The following is a 24,343-nucleotide window of genomic DNA, read 5'->3' as shown; positions in this document are numbered from 1 at the left end:
ACTTTGTTTTATAATACTTTAGGTATTCTTTGAAAAGTATAGATCCTGTATTAATGGCTCCTACGTGTGTGTTTTTGGCATCCAAAGTAGAGGTATGAAATAATTTTCTATTCTTCATCAAAGTACAATGAATATGTGGAGCCCTGGTAGCACAGTGGTTAAGAGCTACAGCTGCTAATCAAAAGGTTGCGAGTTCAAATCCACCAGCCTCTCCTTGGAAACTATGTGGGGCAGTTCTACTGCCTTATAGGGTCCCTATGAGTCAGAGTCGACTCAGTGGCAACAGAACGGGGAATGGGGTGGTAAAAATAATAATAGATGGTGATTTTTGCAAAATATTGAAATTATTACAAAAGCAAAGAAACATATAAACCCAGTGCCATCAAGTCAATTCCGACTCAGCGACCCTATAGGACAGAGTAGAACTGCCCCATAGAGTTTCCAAGGAGCGCCTGGCGGATTCGAACTGCCAACCCTTTGGTTAGCAGCCATTGCACTTAACCACTCTGCCACCAGGGTTTCCAAGAAACATATACATATCTTTATTTTATATTCATTTAACAAATACTCATATGGTACTTACTATGTACCAAGCAGTATTCGAAATCCTTTTACAAATATTACCTGATTTAATTGTCATAACAAAGTATAGGATGTATACTAATATTACCCCCATTTTATAAATGAGGCAAGTGAGGCACAGAGAGGTGAAGAAACTTGCCCGAGATCATACAGCTGGTAGGTGGCAGAGCCAGTGTTTGAACTCTAGCAGTCTGGCTTCTAATCCGGCGCTCTTAACTGCTTTGCTCTGCTTCTTCTGCGACCCTTATTGTTTAGCACGAAATAGTATTCAATAAGTGCCACTGCTTCTTTACCGTAACCTGAGTGTCCCTCCTCCCCCATATGCTTCCTGTGTTCTATGTTCCCTACTTGCCTCCTGATGATTGACTACCTACAAAGCCATAGGGAAAGCAAAAAGGAAGGTGAGGATTAGGGGATGGTTGTAGCTATATAGGGGAGCCCTGGTGGCACAGTGGTTAAGCATTCAGCTGCTAACCCAAAGATCAGCAGTTTGAACCCACCAGCAGCTACACAGGAGAAAGATGTGGCAGTCTTCTTTTGTAAAGGTTATAGCCTCAGAAACCATAGGGGGCAGTTCTACTCTGTCTTACAGGGTTGCAATGAATTGGAATCAACTTGACAGCAAAGGATTTTACAGCTATATAAATTCTAGCAAGAAAAAGTTTGGCTGGTAAGGATAGAGAAATTAGGTGAGGAATAGAAGAGAGACGGGCGCTTGCAGCTGAGACCAAATATCTGCTCAACTTATTTACCTTTTCAGTATTTTTGAGAGAGCTCAGCTAAAATTCAGATGGTAATAGCAGCTATTGGCTGTTTTGCAACTAATCCATGCAGTCTTTAGCATTCCAAAACCTTTGTGTTTATACTTTTGAATGATATCTTTATTTTTTATTTTATTTTAGATGAGGATTTATAGAGCAAATTAGTTTCTCATTAAACAATTAATACACATATTGTTTTGTGATGTGACATTGGTTGCCACCCCCTAGACATGTCAATACTCTCCCCTTCTTGAACTTGGGTTTGCCATTACCAGCTTTCCTGTCCCCTCCTGTCTTCTCGTCCTTGCCCCTGGGCTGTTGTGCCCATTTAGTCTCCTTTTGTTTTATGGGCCTGTCTAATTTTTGGCTGAAGGGTGAACCTCAGGAATGAGTTCAGTACTGAGTTAAAAGGGTGTCCAAGGGCCATACTTTTGGGGTTCCTCTAGTCTCTGTCAGACCAGTAAGTCCTTTGTTTTTTTTTTTTTTTTTTTTTGTGAGTTCGAATTTTGATCTATATTTTTCTCCAGCACTGTCCAGGACCCTGTATTGTGATCCTTGTCAGAGCAGTTGGTGGTGGTAACTGGACACCAGCTAGTTGTGCTGGATGCAGTCTTTTGGCGGCTGTGGTAGTTGTGGTCCATTAGTTCTTTGGACTAATCTTCCCTCTGTGTCTTTGGTTTTCTTCATTCTCCTTTGCTCCAGATGGGTGGGACTAGTGGAGTATCTTAGATGGTTGCTCCCAAGCTTTTAAGACCCCAGACACTACTCACCGAAGTAGGATGTAGAAAATTTTCTTTATAAACTATGTTATGCCAGTTGAGCTGAATGTTCCCAGAGACCATGGTCCCCAGCCTTCAGCCCAGTGATTTGGTTCCTTCGGTAGTTTGGCTGTGTCTGTGAAGCTTCCATGACCTTGCCTTGGTCAAGTTGTGCTGGCTTCCTCAATAATGTGTACTGTCTTACTCTTCACTGTAGTTACCACTTACTATCATCTACTTAGCATTCCTGCCCCGCCCCCCCCGCAACCCCGTAACCATCAAAGATTGTTTCTTTTTGTGTGTAAACCTTTTCAGAGTTTTTATAATAGTGGTCTCATAAAATATTTCTCCTTTTGTGATTGACTTATTACACTCAGTATAATGCCCTCAAGATTATCCATGATGTGAGATGTTTTGCAGATTCATCGTTGTTCTTTTTTGTTGAGTAGTATTCCACTGTGTATATGTACCATAGTTTGTTTATCCATTCTTCTGTTGATGGACACTTAGGTTGTTTCCATCTTTTTGCTATTGTGAATAATGCTGCAGTGAACATGGGTATGCATTTTGTTTAAGAAGGCTGTCTTTTCTCCATTTAATGGACTTGTGGCCTTTGTCAAAGATCCCGTGGACTGTAGGTGGATGAATTTACATCTGGGTTCTTGATTCTCTTCCATTGGTCAGTGTATCTGTTGTCCTGCCAGTACCAGGCTGTTTTGACTACCATAGCTGTATAGTAGGTTCTAAGGCCAGGTAGTGGGAGTCCTCCTACTTTATAATTCTTAAATAGTGCTTTACTTATCTGGGGCCTCTTCCCTTTCCATATAAAGTTAATGATTAGTTTTTCCATCTCTTTAAAAATGCTGTTGGTATTTGGATTGGGATTGCATTGTATTTGTAGATTGTTTTGTGTAGAATTGACATTTTCACAATGTTAAGTCTACCTATCCATGAGTGTGGTATGTTTTCCCATTTATGTAGGTCTTTTTTGGTTTCTTGCAGTAATGTTTCGTAGTTTTCTTTGTATAGGTCTTTTACCTCCCTGGTTAAATTGATTCCTAAGTATTTTTTTAGGGGCTATTATAAATGGTATTGTTTTCCTGATTTCCTTTTTCCTTTTCAACATGCTCTTTATTGGTGTACAGGAATCCAACTGATTTTTGTATGTTTCCCTTGTATCCTGCAACTCTGCTGAATCTTTCTGTTAGTTCCAGTAATTTTCTCGTGGAGTCGTTTGGGTTATCTATGTATAGTCTCATATCATCTGCAGATAGGGACAGTTATACCTCTTCCTTACCAATTTGGACACACTTTATTTCTTTTTCTTGCCTTATTGCTCTAGCTAGGACTTCCAGCACAGTGTTAAATATGAGCAGTGATAAAGGGCAACCTTGTTTTGTTCCTGTTCTCAAGGGGAATGTTTTCAGCCTCTCTCCATTAAGAATGACGTTGGCTGTTGGCATTGTATAGATGCCCTTCATTATGTTGAATTATTTCCCTTCTATACCTATTTTTTATAAGAGTTTTTATCAGGAATGGGTGTTGGATTTTGTCGATTGCCTTTTCTGCATCAGTTGAGATGATCATGTGATTCTTTTATTTATGTGGTGAATTACATTTGATTGATTTTCTAATGTTGAACCATTCTTGCATACCTGGTATGAATCCCATTTGGTTGTGGTGTATTATTTTTTTGATAATGGTGCTGAATTCTATCGGCTAGATTTTTGTTGGGAATTTTTGCATCTGTATTCATGAGAGATACTGGTCTGTAATTTTCTTTTTTTGTGGTGTGTTTGCCTAGTTTTGGTATCAGAGTTATCCTGGCTTCATAGAATGAATTTGGGAATATTCGTTCCTTTTCTGTGTTCTGAAATAGTTTGAATAATACTGGTGTAAGCTTTTCTCTAAATGTTTGGTAGAATTCTCCAGTGAAGCTCTTTGGGCCAGGGCTTTTTTTTGTTGGGAGTTTTTTTTTTTTTTCAATCTCTTCTCTCGTTATGGGTCAGTTCAGATTTTTAACTTCTGTTTGTGTTAGTTTGGGTAGGTAGTGTGGTTTCTAGAAATTTGTCTATTTCCTCTAGGTTTTCAAATTTTTTGAAGCATAGTTTTTCATAATGTTCTGTATGATCCTTTTTATCTCTGTTGGGTCTGTTGTAATGTCCCCCATTTAATTTCTTACTTGGTTTATTCGCGTCGTCATCTTTTTTCTTTTGTCATTTTGGCCCGTAGTTTGTCAATTTTGTTGATCCTTTCAAAGAACGAGCTCTTGGTTTTGTTGATTTTTTTCTGTTGTTTTTCTTTTCTCTATTTCATTATTTCTGCTCTGATCTTTATTATTTCCTTCCTGCTGGTGGCTGTGGGTTTCTTTTGCTGTTCTCTTTCTATTTGTTCAAGCTGTGTAGCTAATGCTTTGATTTTGTCCCTTCTTTTTTGATGTGTGCATCTATTGCTATAAATTGACCTCTAAGGACTGCCTTTGCTGTGTCCCAAAGGCATTGGTATGATGTGTTTTCATTCTCATTTGATTCTAGGAATTTTTTGATTACATCTCTGATTTTTTCCTGTTACCCAGTAGTTTTTAAGCAGGGTGTTATTTACTTTCCATGTAATTGATTTTTTTTTCCTTGCACCTCCTGTTATTAATTTCTACCTTGATGGCATTGTGGTCAGAGAAGATACTTTGTATTATCTCAGTGTTTTGGATTTTGTTGAGGGTTGCTCTGTGGCCTAAGTTGTGGTCTATTCTGGAGAACTTTCTGTGTGTGTTGGAAAAGAATGTATACTTCATAGCTGTTGGGTGGAGTATTCTATATATGTCTATGAGGTCAAGTTGGTTATTTGTGCCCTTTAGCTCTTATGTATCTTTGTTGAATTTCTAGGTGTTCTGTCCTTTACTGAGAGTGGTGTATTGAAGTCTACTATTATTGTGGAACTGTCAATTCCTCTTTTCAGTGCTGTTGAAGAGTTTGTTTTATGTATTTTAGAGCCCTGTCATTGGGTGCAAAGATATATATTATGGTTATGTCTTCATGGTGGATTGTCCTTGTAATCATTATATAATGTCTTTCTTTGTCTTTCGTGGTGGATTTTGTTTTAAAGTCTATTTTATCTGAAATTAATATTTCACTTCAACTGTTTTGGTTGCTTTTTGCTTTATATATATATTTTCCATCCTTTGACTTTTAATATATTCATATTTTTGTTTCTAAGGTGTGTCTCTTGTAGACGGCATATTGATGGGTCCTGTTTTTCATCCATTTTGTCACTCTGTCTCTTTATGGGTGTATTTAACCCATTTACGTTCAGTGTGATTATTGATAGGTGTGAGTTTAGTGCTGTCATTGTGTAGTGATTTTTTTTTTTGGTGTTGACTTTTTTTTGTTCCTCTTATACTCCTGTGCTGAATTCCTTTTGTTTGTGAATTTTTTTGTTGTGTTGTTTCTTTCATTTTTGTAGATTTTGTGTTTACTGAGACTTCACTTTTTTTTTATTTTGACAAGTAGGCTTGTTAACTTTCTTTGTGGTTACCTTGAAATTTACTCCTATCTTCCTAAGTTTGAACCAGTCTTTTATCGCTTGATATTGCCTCTCAATTCGAAAGCTCCATACCTATACCGTTTATTCAATACCTCTTTTATTGTTCTGATGTTGTTGTAAATTTTTTAGTTTTGTTTTATCCTTGAGAGTTCATTACCTACTTTGGTACTCCGTTTGGTGCTTGCTTGAGTTCTTTATTCCTTCATTTGACACTTAGGGTTCCAGGATTGACAACTGTAACTGTTTTACTTAGTTTTTCAGGTCTTTACTGTAGAGAGATGGCACGGTGCTTCTGTCTGTTGTACCATGCTGATTCCTGTAATCATTCTCTTTTTTTCATGAATATTGAATGTGATTTTAACCAAATAAGTTTGCATTCTTTTTGGCCCGCATTTTTATTTAGTTTTGGTTTAGTCATTATTTAGGATTGTCATGACGCGCTTCCCATCTGATACCTAAAGAATGAGTGTTGTGTATTAGAAATAATATTAACAGAAACTTTCTAGAGGTTTATATTCTGATTGTAGCTGGTAACTTAAGGAGGCAGAACCAGCTTTGTTTTTAAGTTCTGTAATGGAAAAGGAAAGTGTCTCATAAAGGCTTTTACTGTGGTGTAGATTTTCTAAATACCATATATAATTTTATGTATCTTAAGTACAACCAGTATGGGAGACCAAGATAAAATCCTTATAAAGTTCTTGATCATTTTAGAATAACTTGGATTTTAGTTTTTCTTGCTTATTAAATATTTTCTGTTGTATGATTTACTAAGTAGAACTTTGTTGTATGATTTAGTCAGTGAAAGTTTTCACTTCACTAACTTTGAGTAAAGAAAGTATTCCTGAAAAATTATGTATTCTCTTGGGTTTGGTTATAGCATTTTGTAATATGTACCTACAACTAAATTTTTCTGTGTTTTGTCCAGTTGTTTGTATAGAAATATGTTTAAGAAGATGTCTCAGGCATTCCATTTTTAGTTTCAGTTATTATGGTTGGAGGTTTAAATGTAAATATATATACACACATACATGCATACACACACAGGATAAGGGTGTAGATTGAAAGTAAATAGACTGTAATTGAATATTTAGTTTTTATTTCTTTTGTTGGATAAGGAACCAATTCTCGATTTTTTTTCTGATTTAAAATGAAGCAAAGACTAGCAATTTTATAAGGTTAACGTAAAATTGAATGAGACAGTATGTATAATAAGGTGGGTCACCTGATAAATGTTCATTATCTTATAATATAGTTTGTTATGTTAAAAGAGGAAATGGGAGCTGGCATTGGAAGACTTACACTATGTCATTTTTGCCTCCCTGCCCTAAAAAGGATAATTGTTTGTATGGATCTTTTGAATTCTCTTGGTGATAACATTTATTCTTTTCAGAGGTGCAACTGCAACTGCATTACTGTTAAATGGCACGAGGTACCTGTTTGTTAGTTTAGGTTTGACTGAATGGGAAACATACTTGGTATTTGTCTTGGATTGAACCGTGTCCCCAAAAATATGTGTCAACTTGGTTAGGCCATGATTTCCAGTATTGTGTTGTTGTCCTCCATTTTGTGATTGATGTAATTTTCCTGTATGTTGTAAATCCTAATCTCTGCCTGTGGTTAATGAGGCAAGATTGGATTATGTTGAAGAGGATTAGGATGGGCTGTAACACCCTTGCTCAGGTCACATCCCTGATCCAGTGTAAAGGGAGTTTCCCTGGGGTGTGGCCTGTACCACCTTTCATCTTACAAGAGATGAAAGGGAAGCGTGGGTGGGGGCGGGGTTCATACCACCAAGAAAGCAGTGCCAGGAGCAGAGTGCCTTCTTTGGGTCCAGGGTTCCTGCACAGAGAAGCTCCTAGTCCAGGGGAAGGTTGATGACAAGGACCTTCCTCCAGAGGCAACAGAGAAAGCCTTCCCCTGGAGCTGACACCCTGAATTTGGATTTTTAGACTGAGAGAATAAACTCTGTTTGTTAAAGCCATCCACCTGTGGTATTTCTGTTATAGCAGCACTAGATGACTAAGACAGAATTTGGTACCGGAGTGGGGTGCCTCCTGGCACTTACTGGTGGGGCTAGGCTTGCGGACCCATGGAGCAAGAGAGCTGAGTGCCTTCTGGCCAAAGTTTACTGGTGGAGTGGGGTGCCTCCAACACCTATGAGTAGAGCTACAGAGCTTTGGAACACTTGTCCCAGCAGGGCAGATGTGGGAGTGAGGTTCTAGGGCCGAGGGACTAAGGAACCGGGAAGCAGAATCTGAAGAGACAAGGAACACAGGAAACTGAGCTGTCTCGGCCTCAAAAGGTATGGCCAGGACATCGGGGGTTTCAAAGGTGGAGCCATGGCCTCTGGAGTTTCTAAGGGTGGAGTCGCCACTCAGATAGACTAGGAGAATGGTACCTCTTAAGCTGAGGGAGCAGAGTTGCTGACCTAGTGGAAGGCAGAGCTGAATCCCGGGGCTGAGGGGCCTCCACTCAGAATCCAGAGAGTGTGACCAATACCTCAAGTCTGGAGGTCAGGGCCATTGTGTAAATTGTCTCAGAGAACAGAGGATTATTTTCAAAGCCTTGAGGGCTGATGTAGTGTGTTGTGCTAACTTGCTTGGTGCCTGTTATGCCTTCTTTTCCTCCAGTTTCGCCAATTTGTAATGGAAACGTCTAGCTTGTGCATGTTCTGTCATTGTACCTTTGGAAGCAGATAACTTGTCTTCTAGATTTCATAGTTGAGGAAGAATTTTTGGATTTTGGACTTGGAGCTGATTTAAGACTTTTTCTATGATATGATGGGATGAATGTGTTTTACATGTGTCAAGGACATGAATTTTGGGGGGCCAAAGGATGGAGTGTCATGGATTGAATTGTATCCCCCCAAAATATGCGTAAACTTGGTTAGGCCATGATTCCCAGTATTGTATTTTTGTCCTCCATTTTATAATTGATGTAATTTTCCTATATGTTGTAAATCCTAATCTCTGCCTGTGATTAATGAGGCAAGATTGGATTATGTTGAAGAGGATTAGGGTGGGCTGTAACATCCTTACTCAGGTCATATCCCTGACCCACAGTAAAGGGAGTTTCCCTGAGATGTGGCCTGCACTACCTTTTATCTTACAAGAGATGAAAAGAGAGCGAGCAGAGGGAGGGTGACCTCATACCACCAAGAAAGCAGAGTGCGTCCTTTGGACCCAGGGTTCCTGCATAAAGAAACTCCTAGTCCAGGGGAGGATTGATGACAAGGACCTTCTTCCAGAGTCATCAGAGAAAGCCTTCGCCTGGAACTGACACCCTGAATTTGGACTTCTAGGCTACTAGACTGAGAGAGAATACACTTCTGTTTGTTAAAGCATCTACTTGTGGTCTTTCTGTTATAGCAGCACTAGATGACAGACATATTTATTCTTCCAGTTAAGCACAGAATCTAAAAAATCTTGGAAGGTAATTTAAGTGCAGGAAACTGGCACTGCCACTTTAGGGCTTGGTTTCTAATCTGGTACCTTTCATTAATATTAAATGATAAAACTTAATTTTGTCTTAAGTTGTAGTAATTTTAAGAAAAGACACTACTTTTAGAGATTTGGTTAAGTAAAGACCTCAAGTAAATAGAAGGTAAGCAGGGTATAAACATGGTGGAAGCATAGAAAATACTGTCTTGAATAGACCTCATATACCTTTAGGTTCATTGAGTTAATATTTGGTGCACGATCTCATCTACTTTTCTCTCTTTAGGAATTTGGAGTAGTCTCAAATACAAGATTGATTTCTGCTGCTACTTCTGTATGTAAGTGCAAAAAGTATATCCTGCTTTAGAGAGTAATTCTTAAGAAGATAAAGTTAAAATATGAAGTTTCTTCTTTAAAATGGCTTATAGTATTCTCTGTAAGAAAAGTGGGTAGTAATTATAGATCTAAAAAATAAACTCAGTGGCTCTTGATTTTGTAGTAAGGGTAGAGAAAAAAATCCATCTCCTGATTTTCTTGTATTTTATTGCTTCCTAATGACTAGCTATAACATTATTCTTGTGGGTGGAGTAAACTGTCTCTCAAGCAACTGTAATGTGTGCCTTTTCTAGGGAACTATAGATCTTTCCTCCATGTTGATAAACACGGTACAGAAAAAAAATACTAACTCCATAGTCAGTAGGAGTTGACTTTTAGCCTCTATGGGGCAGTTCTACTCAGTCTTACAGGGTCACTATGAGTCAGAATCAACTTGACAGCAGTGAGTTTTCCGTCTCTTAAGCGAAGGAGCCCTGGTGGCACAGTGGTTAAAGCATTTGGCTGCTAACCGAAAGGTTGGTGGTTCGAAACCAGCAGCCGCTCTGCAGGAGAAAGATGTGGCAGTGTGGTTCTGTAAAAATTGACAGCCTTGAAGACCCTAGGGCCAGTTCTGCTCTGTGCTACAAGGTCACTATGAGTTGGAATCAACTTGACAGCAGGGAATTAGTTAGTGATCTACGCAGGAGAGACAGAGGAAAGCCTTTTTTTTTTTTCTAAGTTTGTGATTCAGACTACTAATCTTCATATAAGTATAGACTAGTAATCAGATTGGTCATAGAATTTGATATACTAACATATATCACATTGATGAAGTATTGAATTGGCATCTGGAAAATTGAATTATTGAAAAATTGTATAACAGCTGGAAGGAAATCTTCCAGAATGTTAGCATTGCTCATCTCTTGGTAATAGATTATAAGTGCTTTATCTTCTTAGTCTCTTTTTTTTCAGAGCTTTTAGTAAGTAAGACACCTGTTACTAAAGTTTATTTATATTTTTCATACCAAGTCTTAAAAGTACATTTATAAGTTTTTGGTTACCAATCCCTAGGAAAGTTCTGTAGTAGGTAGGGTGCTTTATTTATTAGATACATTTTAAAGCACAGTATGCAGACCCATACTGCCTGGGTTTCACATTTTAGTTCCAGTGCTTTCTTTGTGACAAACTGAGCAAAATACTTAAAACTTTTCTGTGCTTCAGTTTCCTCATCTACAAGATGAGGCTATTAATAATGATCTATGTTATACAGTTGTTGTGAGGATTAATTGAGTGAATGTATATAGAGCTCTTAAAATAGTGCTTTGCTCCATAAACTTCAGAGGCTATTAACATCATCATCATAAACACCCTTACACTGGAAAATACCATACAGAAGAAAGTAAGTGATACAAGAAAGTTACAGATAACGCTGTCAGTGTTTTGAGTGGGAAAAGATTTATTTGTTAGAAGAATCCAGAAAGGCTAAATAGAAAATAGAATTTGATCCTGAGTGAATGCAGGGGAAAGAGTGTCTAGGAAAAAGAGGGGAAATTATTGAGTTATATTCATTGACTGGTGAGTAAGGAAGTAGTGGAAAGAATCCTTTTCTGGCTAAGGCCAAATAATAGAGGGTTTTAATGCTAGATGAAGAAGACTGCAGTTTGTTCTGTTGACAGTGGTGGTACCTTTGCAAGCTTTATTTTTAAATGAGGTGATGCCAGAATTGTACATTACGAAGGTGAATATGGCAGAATTATATAAGATGAATTGGAGGACAGTGTGAATAGAAGTAGATAAATTTTGAAGTTGTTGAAGCAATCCAAGTGAGCATTGATGAAAACTTATACTAATATGTTGGCAGCCAACCTGGAGAATAAGCAAGCAGATTTTAGCAATAGAGTCAGCAGGACTTGTGTAAAGAAGGGCCTTAGGAGGAATCAAAAATGGTTTTTAAGCTTTTAGGTACGGGCACTGGGGAGCTGAAGGTGGTACTAGAATAGAGAATAAGTGGATTCTGGAAAAATTAAATTTAATCTTGAACATTGTAGATGTAAGTACATCAACACAACATCCTCCTAAAAATGGGAAGCCATTGGCAAAATAATTTTATTATGAAAACATTGTGCATCCCACTTTGAAATGTGGCATCTGGGGTCTTAAATGCTAACAAGCGGCCATCTAAGATGATGCATCAGTTGGTCTCAACCCACCTGGATCAAAGGAGAGTGAAGAACACCAAGGTCACACGACAACTATGAGCCCAAGAGACAGAAAGGGCCACATGAACCAGAGACTTACATCATCCTGAGACCAGAAGAACTAGATGGTGCCCAGCCCCAACCGATGACTGCCCTGACAGGGAACACAACAGAGAACCCCTGAGGGAGGAGGAGAGCAGTGGGATGCAGACCCCAAATTCTCATAAAAAGACCAGACTTAATGGTCTGACTGAGACTAGAGGAATCCCAGCGGTCATGGTCCCCAAACCTTCTGTTGGCCCAGGACAGGAACCATTCCCAAACACAGCTCATCAGACATGGAAGGGTCTGGACAATGGGTAGGAGAGAGAGGATGATGAAGAGTGAGCTACTTGTATCAGGTGGACACTTGAGACTGTGTTGGCATCTCCTGTGTGGAGGGGAGATAGGAGGGTAGAGAGGGTTAGAAACTGGCAAAATTGTCACGAAAGGAGAGACTGGAAGGGCTGACTCATTAGTGGGAGAGTGAGTGGGAGTATGGAGTAAGGTGTATATAAGCTTATATGTGACAGACTGACTTGATTTGTAAATATTCACTTAAAGCTCAATAAAAATTATTATCTAAAAAAAAAAATGGGAAGCCAGTGGTAGAAATTTGGGACTTGATAAATTTTAAGAAAGAGATAGAGTTGCACAACGTCTTGTTTTGCATAGAAGATGTGGACAACAACAATGAAAAAGATCTTTAGGCTTGTGGCCTTTAAGAGAGGACATAGGGTTATTAGACACTATGGAGGTGGGGATAGAAACCAGATTGCAAGGAATTAAGAAGTGAGTAGGTATTGAAAAATAATCTAACTATATTACAAATGTACGAAACAACTTCAGTGAAGGAAGTAGGGGAGAAAGGTATTGACATAAGTAATTTTGAAAATGAGTGGCGTTCGTAAGACTAGGCAAAAGGAACTACGCATAAGCACTGTACTCTAGTTGATAAAGTTGTTTCCCCTGGAGGTACAAGTTAATAATTCTGCTAAACATATATACTGGAATTCAATAAGCAAATGAATAGTGGATGGTCGGAGCCAGGTTTCTTACTGTCAGAGTGGGAATTTACAGATAAGGGACAAGTCTAGAGTGATCCATGTAGTAATGAATTTTAGCTGATAGAAGTATGAACTCACATGTAGCTTAATATAGATACAGATGGTTAGATACAGAAATATTTATAGATATGTATATATACACTGGTTAGTATATACATGTATTTCTTCAGCTGAGAGACTACAAGCGACGACACCCCAGTAGCAACAAATATACCCAGCACCCAGATCTATCTCATTACATTTTCCATTACAAAGAACCAGGGCTCTTAAGAGAAATGTCTGATTCTAGAACTGCGGCAGAAAATATACGAGATGAGCCTGGTGCATCTTATAGTGCCAGAAAATAAGGAAGTACTCAAAAAACAAAAACCTACATTGTTGGGGATATGTCAGAGGGGCATAGGAGCCAATTGAAAGAGCTTGCATTGACCAGAGCTGGGACAATTTGAGCAAGAAATTGTAGTAGTATTGAATTATAACCAAAGTATAGAATAAATATGTATTAGTCCACACTAATATAAGTAAATGATTGAATAAATAAATAAATGGAGAAGAGACCAATCTCTCATGCAGAAGTTCAAATAACTTGTAGATACTCTGCCCTCAAGTAGGCAGAGCATAAATCCGCACTCCTTGGGGGTGGGCTGTGCATAGTGACTTTCTTCCAAAGTGTAGTATATAAGGGGGAGGGAGGAAATAACTTTACAATAGAGAAACCTGATAAACACTACTTCAGACAGGTTATTAAGGTCAGTATCAACAGTGATAAATCATGTTGGTGTATGTACCCTTTATTAATGAAAATGGCACTTTACCTCTGTGATCTTCCTCCCAAAAACCCATAATCCCAGTTTAATCATGAGAAAAACAGCAAACAAATTTCAGTAGGAGGGCAGCCTACAATATACATGACCGGTACTTCTGAAAACTGTCCAGGTCATCAAAAACAAGGAAAGTCTGAGAAACTGTCACAGCCAAAAGAAGTCTAAGGGACACATGACAACTAAATGTAATGTGGTATCTTGGATGGGATCCGGGAACAGAAAAAGGATATTAGGTAAAAAAAATTAAGGAAATATGAATGAACTATAGGCTTTAAATTAATACATCAATATTGGTCTAGTAATTCTAACAAACGCACCATAGTAATCAGGGAAACGGGGTGACAGAGCATAAGGAAACTCTCTGTAGTACCTTTGCAGTTTTCTAGAAAATAAAGTATAGAATACAATTAGCTAGAGTTTTTTGTTTGTTTTTTTTTTTTTTAAAGGGAAATTTGAGCATATTAGTAATGGGACAGATTTACTGGAGAAGGAAAGACTAAAAATGAAAAAAAAAAAGTAGAAATTATCAAGTGCACAAGTGGTAGGGGTAGTTATGGAGAAGAGGAATATATTTTCCTCCAGGTCAGAAGAAAAAGATTAGAAGATGGAAAATCAAAACGTAGAGCAGTTTTAGGGTGAAGGAAAGACCTTGATGTCAGGAAATCTAATCTCTAAATTAGTAGTCAGGGTCTAGGGGTTACGGATGTAGATTTGTTTTATGCCCCAGAGATAATCATTTTATCTTATTGATTGGTTAGCACTGTGTAAGTTCTTGTATACTTGTTTACAGCAGAAGGATTTGTTAAATTCAGAAACCTTAAGTCCTTTTAAAAAATGAATTAACTGAAGGAGAGAGGAAAGGTTAAATATAAATTGCCTGATGTTCAGTGGGTGGTGCAAATGGTTAAGTACTCAGCTACTAACTGAAAGATTGGTGGTTCAAACCCACTCAAGAGGCTCTTTGGGAGAAAGGCCTGGCAATCTACTTCTAACAGGTCACAGCCTTTGAAAACCCTATGGCGTTCTACTTTGAAACACATGGGCTTGCCATTTGTTGGAATTATCTTGATGGCAACTGGTTTGTTGGTTTGTTTTTTTAAATTTCAAATCTTGGAAGATGTTACTTATGTAAATTAGCTATTAGGATCCTCAGTTTATAAAATTAATCTTTTTCAAAATCACCCCACCACCACCCGTTGCCGTCGAGTCGATTGTGATTCATAGCAACCCTATAGGACAGAGTAGAACTGCCCCATAGAGGTTCCAAGGAGCGCCTGGTGGATTTGAACTGCCGACCCTTTGATTAGCAGCCGTAGCACTTAACCATTCTGCCACCAGGGTTTCCTTTTTCAAAATACATAGGATAAATGAAAATCCTTTTTAATCTCAGTGAGGTCACATGGACCCTGGTGAACCTTACACAGAAAAGAAGGACTCAAGTCACAGATTCTCTAGAACCTGTCAGTATTCACTTGTTTGGATTAGATGTTGCATGAAAATGGCTGAAATACAATTTCCCAATTAGTACCTAGATGTATATGCATACATTTTTGAAAAGCTTCGAGGAGATGGGATTGATGGTTAACATTTTTTTATTTATGCTTTTTAGTGACTAACACGAATAGTAACTGTATTTGAGAGAGTGAGAGTTAAAAGTTTAAAGACTTGTACTTATAGGCATGCTTTTATTAAAGTGTATCTTTGGATAAAGAAGTATCCACTCATTGTAAAGAGTTTAAAAAATGCAGATTAATTAAAAAAAATCATCCTTAAATCTCAGAGATAACCACTGTTAACATTTTTTGGTGTGTTATCCTTCTAATATTGTATAATATATACATTATTATGTAATAGGTATTTGTAAACACATATACAACCTGTGTTCCTTCTAAGTTAGACATTGGAGAATAGAAGATTACTATTCTAGAGTTAGGAAGATTTTAGAGATGATAAGCCAGTGATTTTTCCAATCCTTATATTTTATAAGCAGCAGAACCTTCTAAATAAAATACTAAATTGAAGCTCTAACTATAATGTGGAAACCTTGGTGGCATAATGGTGAAGTGCTACGGCTGCTAACCAAAAGGTCGGCAGTTCAAATCCACCAGGCCCTCCTTGGAAACCCTTTGGGGCAGTTCTACTCTGTTCTGTAGGGTCACTATGAGTCGGAATCGACTTGATGGCAATGGATAATGGTAATTATAATGTAGGTAGAGGCCTAGAGCTTCCTGCCACCCAGCCTCTCACCATCTGGGAAAATGAACAAACAAAAAACTGCATCCCTAAGCATCTCCAAGAGCTTTTATTGGACATGATTTAGCCCTACCTTCTAATTTTCTACAGTGGGTTAAGATTTTTGATTTAATTAATTTCCATTTTCTCAGTTTGTTTTTTGTTTTGTGTTCTGCAGTAAAAACTAGATTTTCATATGCCTTTCCAAAGGAGTTTCCTTATAGGATGAACCATGTAAGTATATTATATAAAGTAAAAACTACCTGTCAGAGCCATACATAAACTAGTTCCAATTTATATCAGAATAAACTGAGTCTCCTAGAAATGACAGCTTCAGATACTAAATATAAAAAAAATATATAGACAGTTTTAAATAAAAGCTGAATAGCTTCCCCCCCCCCCTTTTTTTTTTAGTATTTCATAACAATGGTTATTAACCCTGGCTGCCCCATTAAATCACCTTGGGAATTTTTTTTAATAATACTGATGTTGTGGCCTCTCCAGACTGATTTTTAGGGTTTGGTCCCAAGCACTGATATAGTCTCAAAGCTCCCAGATGATACTAATGTGCAGCCATGGTTGAGAACTACTGTAATGAACAGTAGGAAAACCATATTTTAAAAGTTACAGAATTTTATAAGATGACTTTCTAGTGACTTTATAATAAAAAAAAAAAATAATAAGCATGTCCTTATTCTCCCACCTTATGAGGGATTTGTTCATTCTATTTAATTTTTTTGTTTGTTTTCTGTATTTCACTTACTGACTCATAATCTAAAAAGCATAATAGTTTAGTGGAGATAATTGCATTTTTTGCATTTGCTGAGTAGGAAGTTAGTTAGAAAATCTGAGTTTTATACAGGATGTATTAAATAAAAATAAGTAATAAGAATGCTTATCAGAGGCTGGCTTTTCCTTATAAGAATTAAAATCCTTTATAGCCATCCATGCATATGTTTATTTTGATATAAGTTGCAGGTTTTATTTTCTTGATTTAAAAAAATTTTTAGTAAAAATGTGTGATAAATTACTATAATGTCTCTATAAATCATTGTGTTCAACTAAGCATACTCATCTAATTTGGTTTCATGTTGACATTTGATTGAGCATCTTTTTTTTTTTTTAACAGATATTAGAATGTGAATTTTATCTTTTAGAACTAATGGTAAGTATATTTCCTCCCTGTGATTAATAGAGTTAAACTTAGTATTTTCAAATTTAATGAAGTCAGAAAATCTTTATTTAAAGAAATGATTATGGGAGGTCTGTTTCAAAATTATCCAAGTGATATATAGTAGTGACATTATAGTAGCCTAGTAGCATCATACCCTATGTCCTACCTGAAGCCTATAAAAATAATTTGTATATCCTTCTTAAGATGGGAAGTTTTTTCTATTCTATAGTCAATAACTATAATAAAAGAATTAAAAGCAAGCCAGTCAGGACATTAAACCATTGTAAATTATTTGCACAATTTGTATATGTGTGCGGTGTTATTTAAAGATAGATTATGTCTTTGGCAGAATTCTGCTCCTCCAGTTGGGAATTACGGATTTATAGGCTAATAAGAGGTTTCAGTGTGTTGCAGATGTGACACTTTGAGTCTCTAAGGGAATGGATGCTGACTGACTGCCAACCGATTTACCAAGGTATATTCCAGAGAGAGCACTGCCTTCACTCTTATAGTAGGGTTTAGGGCTGCCATATTGCTTGCTTAAGAGACTAAGAGGGAAGCAAGCGTGAGTTAGAAAAATTCATTTTGAAATAAACAATTACAAATCAGTTGGGTAATGATATTGTTTTGTGTTGTAATAAATCTGTTTTTACACATACACATTTTTTAAACTGTTTCTAGGATTGTTGCTTGATAGTGTATCATCCTTATAGACCTTTGCTCCAGTATGTGCAGGACATGGGCCAAGAAGACATGTTGCTTCCCCTTGCATGGTAATTAGAACAGAAGTTATTAATAGTATAACATGTTATTAGCTAGAAAGGTTGACAACTAAATATGAAACTTAGTATTTTTAAGTCATTAAACTCATGCCCCAAAGTATTTTATGTTGAGTGAAATATCTGCTTATTGAATTTTAATAACATTTAAGTGGTATAAATACTAAAATAATAAAGATCTTAAATTATCTGTTTGAAATATGTATATATATACTTGTTAAAATTTGATTTTGTATGAAAAGCAGTTTGCATAAAAATTAAGACTGAAATTATCTTTGAAATAATCAGAATAGTTTTTGGTGGTGTTCAATATACATACCAACTTGTAGAATTTCTGGTTTTCTGATCTATTTTCAATTTTTAATAAATTGAAAAAATGCTTATTTTATGTTATAATTTGTTATGAGGTTTTAAAATTTTTAAATATATTTGGCAGTAGTTTTAATCATTAAAATATGCTTATTCATTGTTGCATTCATGTGTCTATCTTTTTGCCTTGATATTTTTACCTTTTATGTCTCTGAGGGGAAATGTACATGAGGTAGTTCTGCTTTTAATAATACGATTTATATTTCTGTAGGAGGATAGTGAACGATACCTACAGAACGGATCTTTGCCTACTGTATCCTCCTTTCATGATAGCTTTAGGTATGTAAGTATTGTGTGCCTTTTCTAGTTAAATTGTTATAAACCTATTTAGATCATCCTAAAATAAATTTACCCTATTGTACTTTATGTTTTTATGTTCCATGAAGTAATAGACTAATCCTTCCTTGCATGTCAACTTTCAATAATATGAATTGCAACTGTCACAAATCAGGATTATTGTCCCCCCACACCCCTTTTTTGGTAAGTTTATTTTGAAATCGCTTAAAATAATTTTAATCAGTGTTTGAACAGAGCATTTTTGTGTGCTTAGGGGGAAAGTTCAGAATTGAGCCTGCTAATATTAGTTGTAACTCATCATGTAAAATAATTGGGCCTGTCTTGTATTACCTGAGCCCAAGTAAGTCCTTAGAGGTTGAGTAAAGGAGCTGTGGTCTTTAATGCCTTGCTGGAGGGAGAAGTTAGCTACCCATCTACTATCTGTGGAAGGCAGGGGTGTAATGGGTTAGAACATAGTTTTTGGAGTCAGACACTCCAGAGTGTAACAAAGGAATCTTTCTTTCCTTTACAGTTGTGGGAAAATTATCTAACCTTTCTGAGTCTGTTTCCTTAATTATAGAGAATAATAATTCTGAATAGATTGTTGCAAGAATTGAATGAGATGTTATAAAGCACCAAGTAATGCCTGGTATATATTATTAGGCACTTGTTTCTGTTCCCTTTCTTTCTTCTATTGATTTCCATGACTCTTATCTTTTCTTATTTTTTCCCTTTATTCTTTTGCCAGTTCAGACTCATTTTCTTTGGTTTCTCTCTTTTCATTTATTCCTTAAATGTCGATATTCCTCAGCCTTCTTACATCAGGGATTGTAAATAGGTTAGACTTAATTTGTAGTACCTGGAGGCCTTCTGAAGGCACTATATTTGTGGAATTCTGAGGAGTAGTAGATAGGAAGGAATGCTTGGGGTTTAGTGGGGAGGAATGCTAGGATCTCCATGGGTAGGAAGGAGGAAATGGCAGAACTGCTGCATCTTTGCCACGCCTGCTATCTGTCTTCTCCATGGCAGTCATATGGAGGCCCATGGCTTCTGCTGCTGCTTATGTGCTGAGTTGTATGAATAACCAGACTAGGTAATGTAATTCTTTACAACCTGGGGTGGGATCAGGGTAGCCAGGCTGCTCAGTAGGAATTACCTTAGGGAAAACTGTGAAGTAGATGGCTATCTTTGGGCTCTTTTGCTATCTTTGTTAATGTTGTATTACTGTATAAGACATTAAATTTTTGATATAATTATTTGATCATAACACTGTATTCTCTATCAGTCTTGCCCAGTCTTCACATAATGATCATATGCTAATAAATTAAAAAAAAAAAAAGGCAGAGGCAACACTGCTTGTAATTGAAATATCAAAATATAGTCAGTATTGACATTTATCAGCATATTCATTGTTCATTTTCCAAACACTGGCTGCTGGTTGCAGTTTCATCACTACTTTGTACTGCTATTCAGGGATGACTTCCCTGATGTAATCTCCTCATTGGATTTTTTCCTCTCTAACATATCCTTGACTCTCAAGCAAACTGCACTATGAATAGCACAGTTAGGAGCAGGAGCTGTCAAGAATCTTTTTTAAATCTTTATCAGATTAAATTGATGGGACGATCAATGGCAACTTTATATCAGGCCAAATAATTTTTAAAAAGAATACTAGAAAAATGCACATAACAGTTTTAAGTGAAAATCTTTAGTTCTAAGTTCATGTATTCCTTTTTGCAGTTAAACATCAGCAATTGTCTCTCTTTTTCTTTACAGCTTGCCTACATGTAGCCTGTGTTGTACAGCAGAAAGATGCCAGACAGTGGTTTGCTGAACTTTCTGTGGATATGGAGAAGGTATTCTTTAAAATCCCCTCAGTTGAACATAGACTTGAACATTTTAAACTGACATCATATTTACTTATCTTGGGCCTAAAGTTTTATTATGTTCACAAGGCTAAGGAGATTATTGGTTAAGAAATATGTGTTTGGCAGGAAGAGTTGATGTTAAGTATTTAGTTATATTTCTTTTTTGGACTTGGGGTTAAAGAAGATGGTAAATCTTTGGTTTGATTGGCTTCAAAATATTCTGTAACTTCCAGGATTATTTTAAAAGCTACCTAAACCAAAATCCATTGCTGTTGAGTCAATTTTGACTCATAGCAACCCTATGGGACAGTGTAGAACTGCCTCATAGGGCTTCCAAGGAATGGCTGGTGGATTCGAACTGCCGACCTTTTGGTTAGCAGCCATAGCTCTTAACCACTTTGCCACCAGGGCTCCAAAAGCTACGTAGGGACAACTAAATACTACTGTGAACTTCTGTAACACAACCTATCCCCTAACTAAGTGGTTTTTGTCCCTTTTTTTCTACCTTCTTTGATGAAATTTTAATAACATTAGAACAAATCTAAGGTTAGCTCTATTCAGGTAGAGAAAAAAGGGATAATTTGGAAACTGGATATGACGATTTGTAGCTGCCAGTTCTTGAGCACTTCGTGTGTACAGTAGCTAACAAAATAATGTCTTGTGTGCATTCCCTCCCATTAAATTGCTTCAAGCATTTGGAATTAGAGAAGTGTACTCTATAGTGGCATATTCCTTCATGAATACAAGCTCTATTCCTAGTACCTTACTAGTTTCCTTGGTATTCTGTAATATGGTCAAAGTGGTTTCTGAGATTGAGGAATTTTGTTTTGGTTTATAAGTCAGTAGATAAAAGAAAACCAGCTACAGAGATGGATAAGAATGGACAGGGCACATATGTTAAAAACTGAGAGGCTGTGAGGAAGAGCCTAAATAGCAGTGTGGTAGGAAATACGACTTTCAAATGTACCAGGATTGTCTAGTCTAACCTGAGTACTGGTAAAGACAAAGGCTCCATCTTTTCACTGTTTTCCGAGGAATTCCTAGTAGGTGATGTGTGTTCATATACCAAATGTTGATTGTTACTGCTACTAAAACCTTTTCAAATACTTTTGTCTAGATTTTGGAAATAATCAGGGTTATTTTAAAGCTATATGAGCAGTGGAAGAATTTTGACGAGAGAAAAGAGATGGCAACTATCCTTAGTAAGATGCCTAAACCAAAACCACCTCCAAACAGGTACTGTGTTGACTTTAATTATTGATTTCATTTAATTATGCATTTCACACTACATTAACATATTTTCTAGATTATGTTGTGCTATATCTTTTTCTTAAAATTTCTTCTAAACTTCTTGATTCATAGTAGTTTTTTTAATTTGTGGCTTGATAGATTGAGAATACCTCATTAAAAATATACAGATATGATCATCTATTTAGTAAATTTTCCTAATGGAATGGCAGGTGTATTACAGGTATCCCTCAACATATAGCTATATAATGTATAGAAACTTAAACAACAGAATTAGGCAAGTTTATTTGATATTCAGGGATAAAGAATTACGTCAGTTTGACTCTCACTCCTGGCTATTATTACCCTGTTTTTATAAATTTCAGTAGCAGTTTTAAAAAATGTAGATGACTGACCTGATCTGGAATGATGTGATATCTGTTAAAAAGAGCCAGGAACTTATACAAACATTTTCACGAAGTAACGAATTGCAAAGGCCAACGAACCCCTGCAGAGTTAAAGAATTAGAATGCTTATTTTTCAGTGGATACTGTGAAAATAGAGGCAGCATCAGCTGTTCACATTGCTATGAAGATGATAATTCTATAACTGAAGAAGCTCATTGGAGAAGAATGGTTTTACAGGCAGGAAAAAATACTAAATCCTAAGGAAAACCAGGGTGCAAAACTATGGTATATAATGTATACACCATGTGTCCCACATCCACGAACAATATAAATATAATGGATCAAGATCTGACTTTGATTTCAACTAATATTAGAAGTTGGTTCTCATTTTAGCAAATAGTAAGAAATTTTCCAATGAGGAAAAATTCCACAGTAAGTTCTTAGAAGAATGCAGTGAATGATTTCAAGGGGGTTCCTTTCATAGGGAGCCCTGGTTGCATAATGGTTACAGCACTGGGCTGCTAACCAAAAGGTTAGTGGTTTGAACCCACCAACCACTCCATGGGAGAAAGATACGGCAGTCTACTATAAAGATTTACAGCCTTGGAAACCCTGTGGGGCAGTTCTACCCTATCCTGTAGAGTTGCTATGAGTTGGAATTGACTCAATGGCAGTGGGTTTGGTGAGTTTTCTTTCCATAGACAAGAAGTGAAAAAAGTTAAATATTTTGATTGCCAAGCGATGGTAAAGATTTCTTGGGATATGGCTGAAAATGATATGGGATATAATTTATAGTAGTGCATGAACGGGTATTGAGAAAAACCATTAAGACTTGGCTTAATAAAAAGGTGAAGATTTGGAAAATAGAATTAGAAAAAGCTAAACGGAATCGTCATAAATTTAGAAACATTTTCAGTATGTGAGTCTTAAGGTCCTTTGAGAAAGAAATCTGTTTTCTCCATCAACTTTTCTACTACCCGATTCACCAACTTCTTTTACCAGAGTTTGCTTACTTGCTATAACTTGATCTTATCCTCCTTTAGAGTACATTTCATAATCTTCATCCATACATTGCATACATAGCTTCAAACATTATCATTGATCATTGTAACGTTTATTACTATAGCTTCAATTTTAGAGTCCAGGTAAATTCAGGTTATGTAAAAACCCAGTGATGTTGAGTCGATTCCGACTCATAGCGACCCTATAGGACAGAGTAGAACTGCCCCGTAGAGTTTCCAAGGAGCGCCTGGTGGATTTGAACTGCCGACCCTTTGGTTAGCAGCCGTAGCACTAACCACTGCGTCACCAGGGTTTCCTCAGGTTATACAGTGATGATTAAATACAATATAGTTTATTTTAGTGGCCAAATTTATTTGGATATAATTTAAATGACTTTAATTCAAAATGTTTTGGATCATTAAAATGTTAGGCATTGGCTAGAATTTTAGTTATATTCTACTGCATTTTATAGAAGAATACATGATGTATTTGTAAATATCAAGTATCTGTATTTATAAAGATCTCCTAAGTATCTCTCACAAATGTCAAGGGTCTGCTACATTTCCCTGAAAATGTAGCTGCCTTGATCTTGCTTATACTAAATGCCATTTGGGGGGCATATTATAGGAATATGTAACCCATTAAAAAAAAAAAACAAACCCATTACATACGGAAAAATGATAGGAAGGTTAAAAAAAAAAGGTACATTTATGCAAATATAATCATGGACTACTGGCTTGAATATCTAAAACTATCGGTCCTGCTTTCTCCCAAATTGTTCTGCAAATCCAGAAGCATGTTGCAGTTCTTGAAAAAGACCTTAATATTCTCAAATTCATGGGGCCTAGTTATTAAAGCTGTCAGTAAAGTCCTTTACCTAAGAAAAAAATACAACCTTGGAGGGCAAAAAGTTCGAGCTACAGAAGTAAAGAAATGCTGCCCATCTTAATCATTTATCTAGAAAAGCAATCACATTATATAACATTAAGATAGATTTGTACATTGTTACTGATAAAATTAATGGTACAGTTTTGAAAAAATTAATAATTATACAAGGAGCTGTTTAAGGCAGTCGTTCAAACAGCTACCTTTGGATGAATTTTTTACAGAAATTCCCTGAGTGATTCTCCACTAGTGCCAGGGCCTGAAGCTGCAAGATGATGGTGGACAGGATAAGGCAATAATCCTATTGCCACAGTTACTGGTATTTTCAGTTTCAGTTATTTTTATCTTAAATATTCAGTATTTACCAGGAAATTACCATATTTTTTTCTGACTTATAAAGTTTTGTTGTATTTATGTCATTTTATTATGCCCCTGGACAGCAGTTTTTTTGAAAGAACACTTTTTGATTTTCATAATTAGTCAATAGGAAAAGGATTTTACATGTAGGATTTAATTTTATAGGAAATTTCTTTAGAAGAAGCTCTAATCTCTATGTTGAGTGATACCTGTAATGACAACAAAATCCCATCCCCTAATTTTTTG

The 24,343-nt window shown here is 36.5% G+C and overlaps 1 protein-coding gene across 5 annotated transcripts in view; it reads left to right on the top strand.

Annotated features, from left to right (window-relative positions):
* The window catches only part of CCNC (cyclin C), a 36,563-nt gene that overhangs the window by 5,214 nt on the left and 7,006 nt on the right, over nucleotides 1-24,343 (top strand). For 2 of the 5 annotated variants that reach the window (XM_003404326.4, XM_023543480.2), the window contains exons 4-11: nucleotides 23-92; nucleotides 9,365-9,416; nucleotides 15,932-15,987; nucleotides 16,883-16,918; nucleotides 17,609-17,700; nucleotides 18,287-18,354; nucleotides 20,128-20,207; nucleotides 21,337-21,455. In XM_003404326.4, the coding sequence (XP_003404374.1) occupies nucleotides 23-92; nucleotides 9,365-9,416; nucleotides 15,932-15,987; nucleotides 16,883-16,918; nucleotides 17,609-17,700; nucleotides 18,287-18,354; nucleotides 20,128-20,207; nucleotides 21,337-21,455 (573 nt within the window). Of the gene's footprint in view, nucleotides 1-22; nucleotides 93-9,364; nucleotides 9,417-15,931; nucleotides 15,988-16,882; nucleotides 16,919-17,608; nucleotides 17,701-18,286; nucleotides 18,355-18,526; nucleotides 18,556-20,127; nucleotides 20,208-21,336; nucleotides 21,456-23,964; nucleotides 24,060-24,343 lie in introns of those variants that run through there. The other 3 variants (XR_002784711.2, XM_064289220.1, XM_023543476.2) reach the window with 3 other exon arrangements.

The sequence above is a fragment of the Loxodonta africana genome, chromosome 1 (genome assembly GCF_030014295.1).
Source record: "Loxodonta africana isolate mLoxAfr1 chromosome 1, mLoxAfr1.hap2, whole genome shotgun sequence".
Classification (NCBI taxonomy): domain Eukaryota; kingdom Metazoa; phylum Chordata; class Mammalia; order Proboscidea; family Elephantidae; genus Loxodonta; species Loxodonta africana.
Note: the sequence above shows the minus strand (reverse complement) of the source record. Positions and strands in the feature narration are given on the sequence as shown.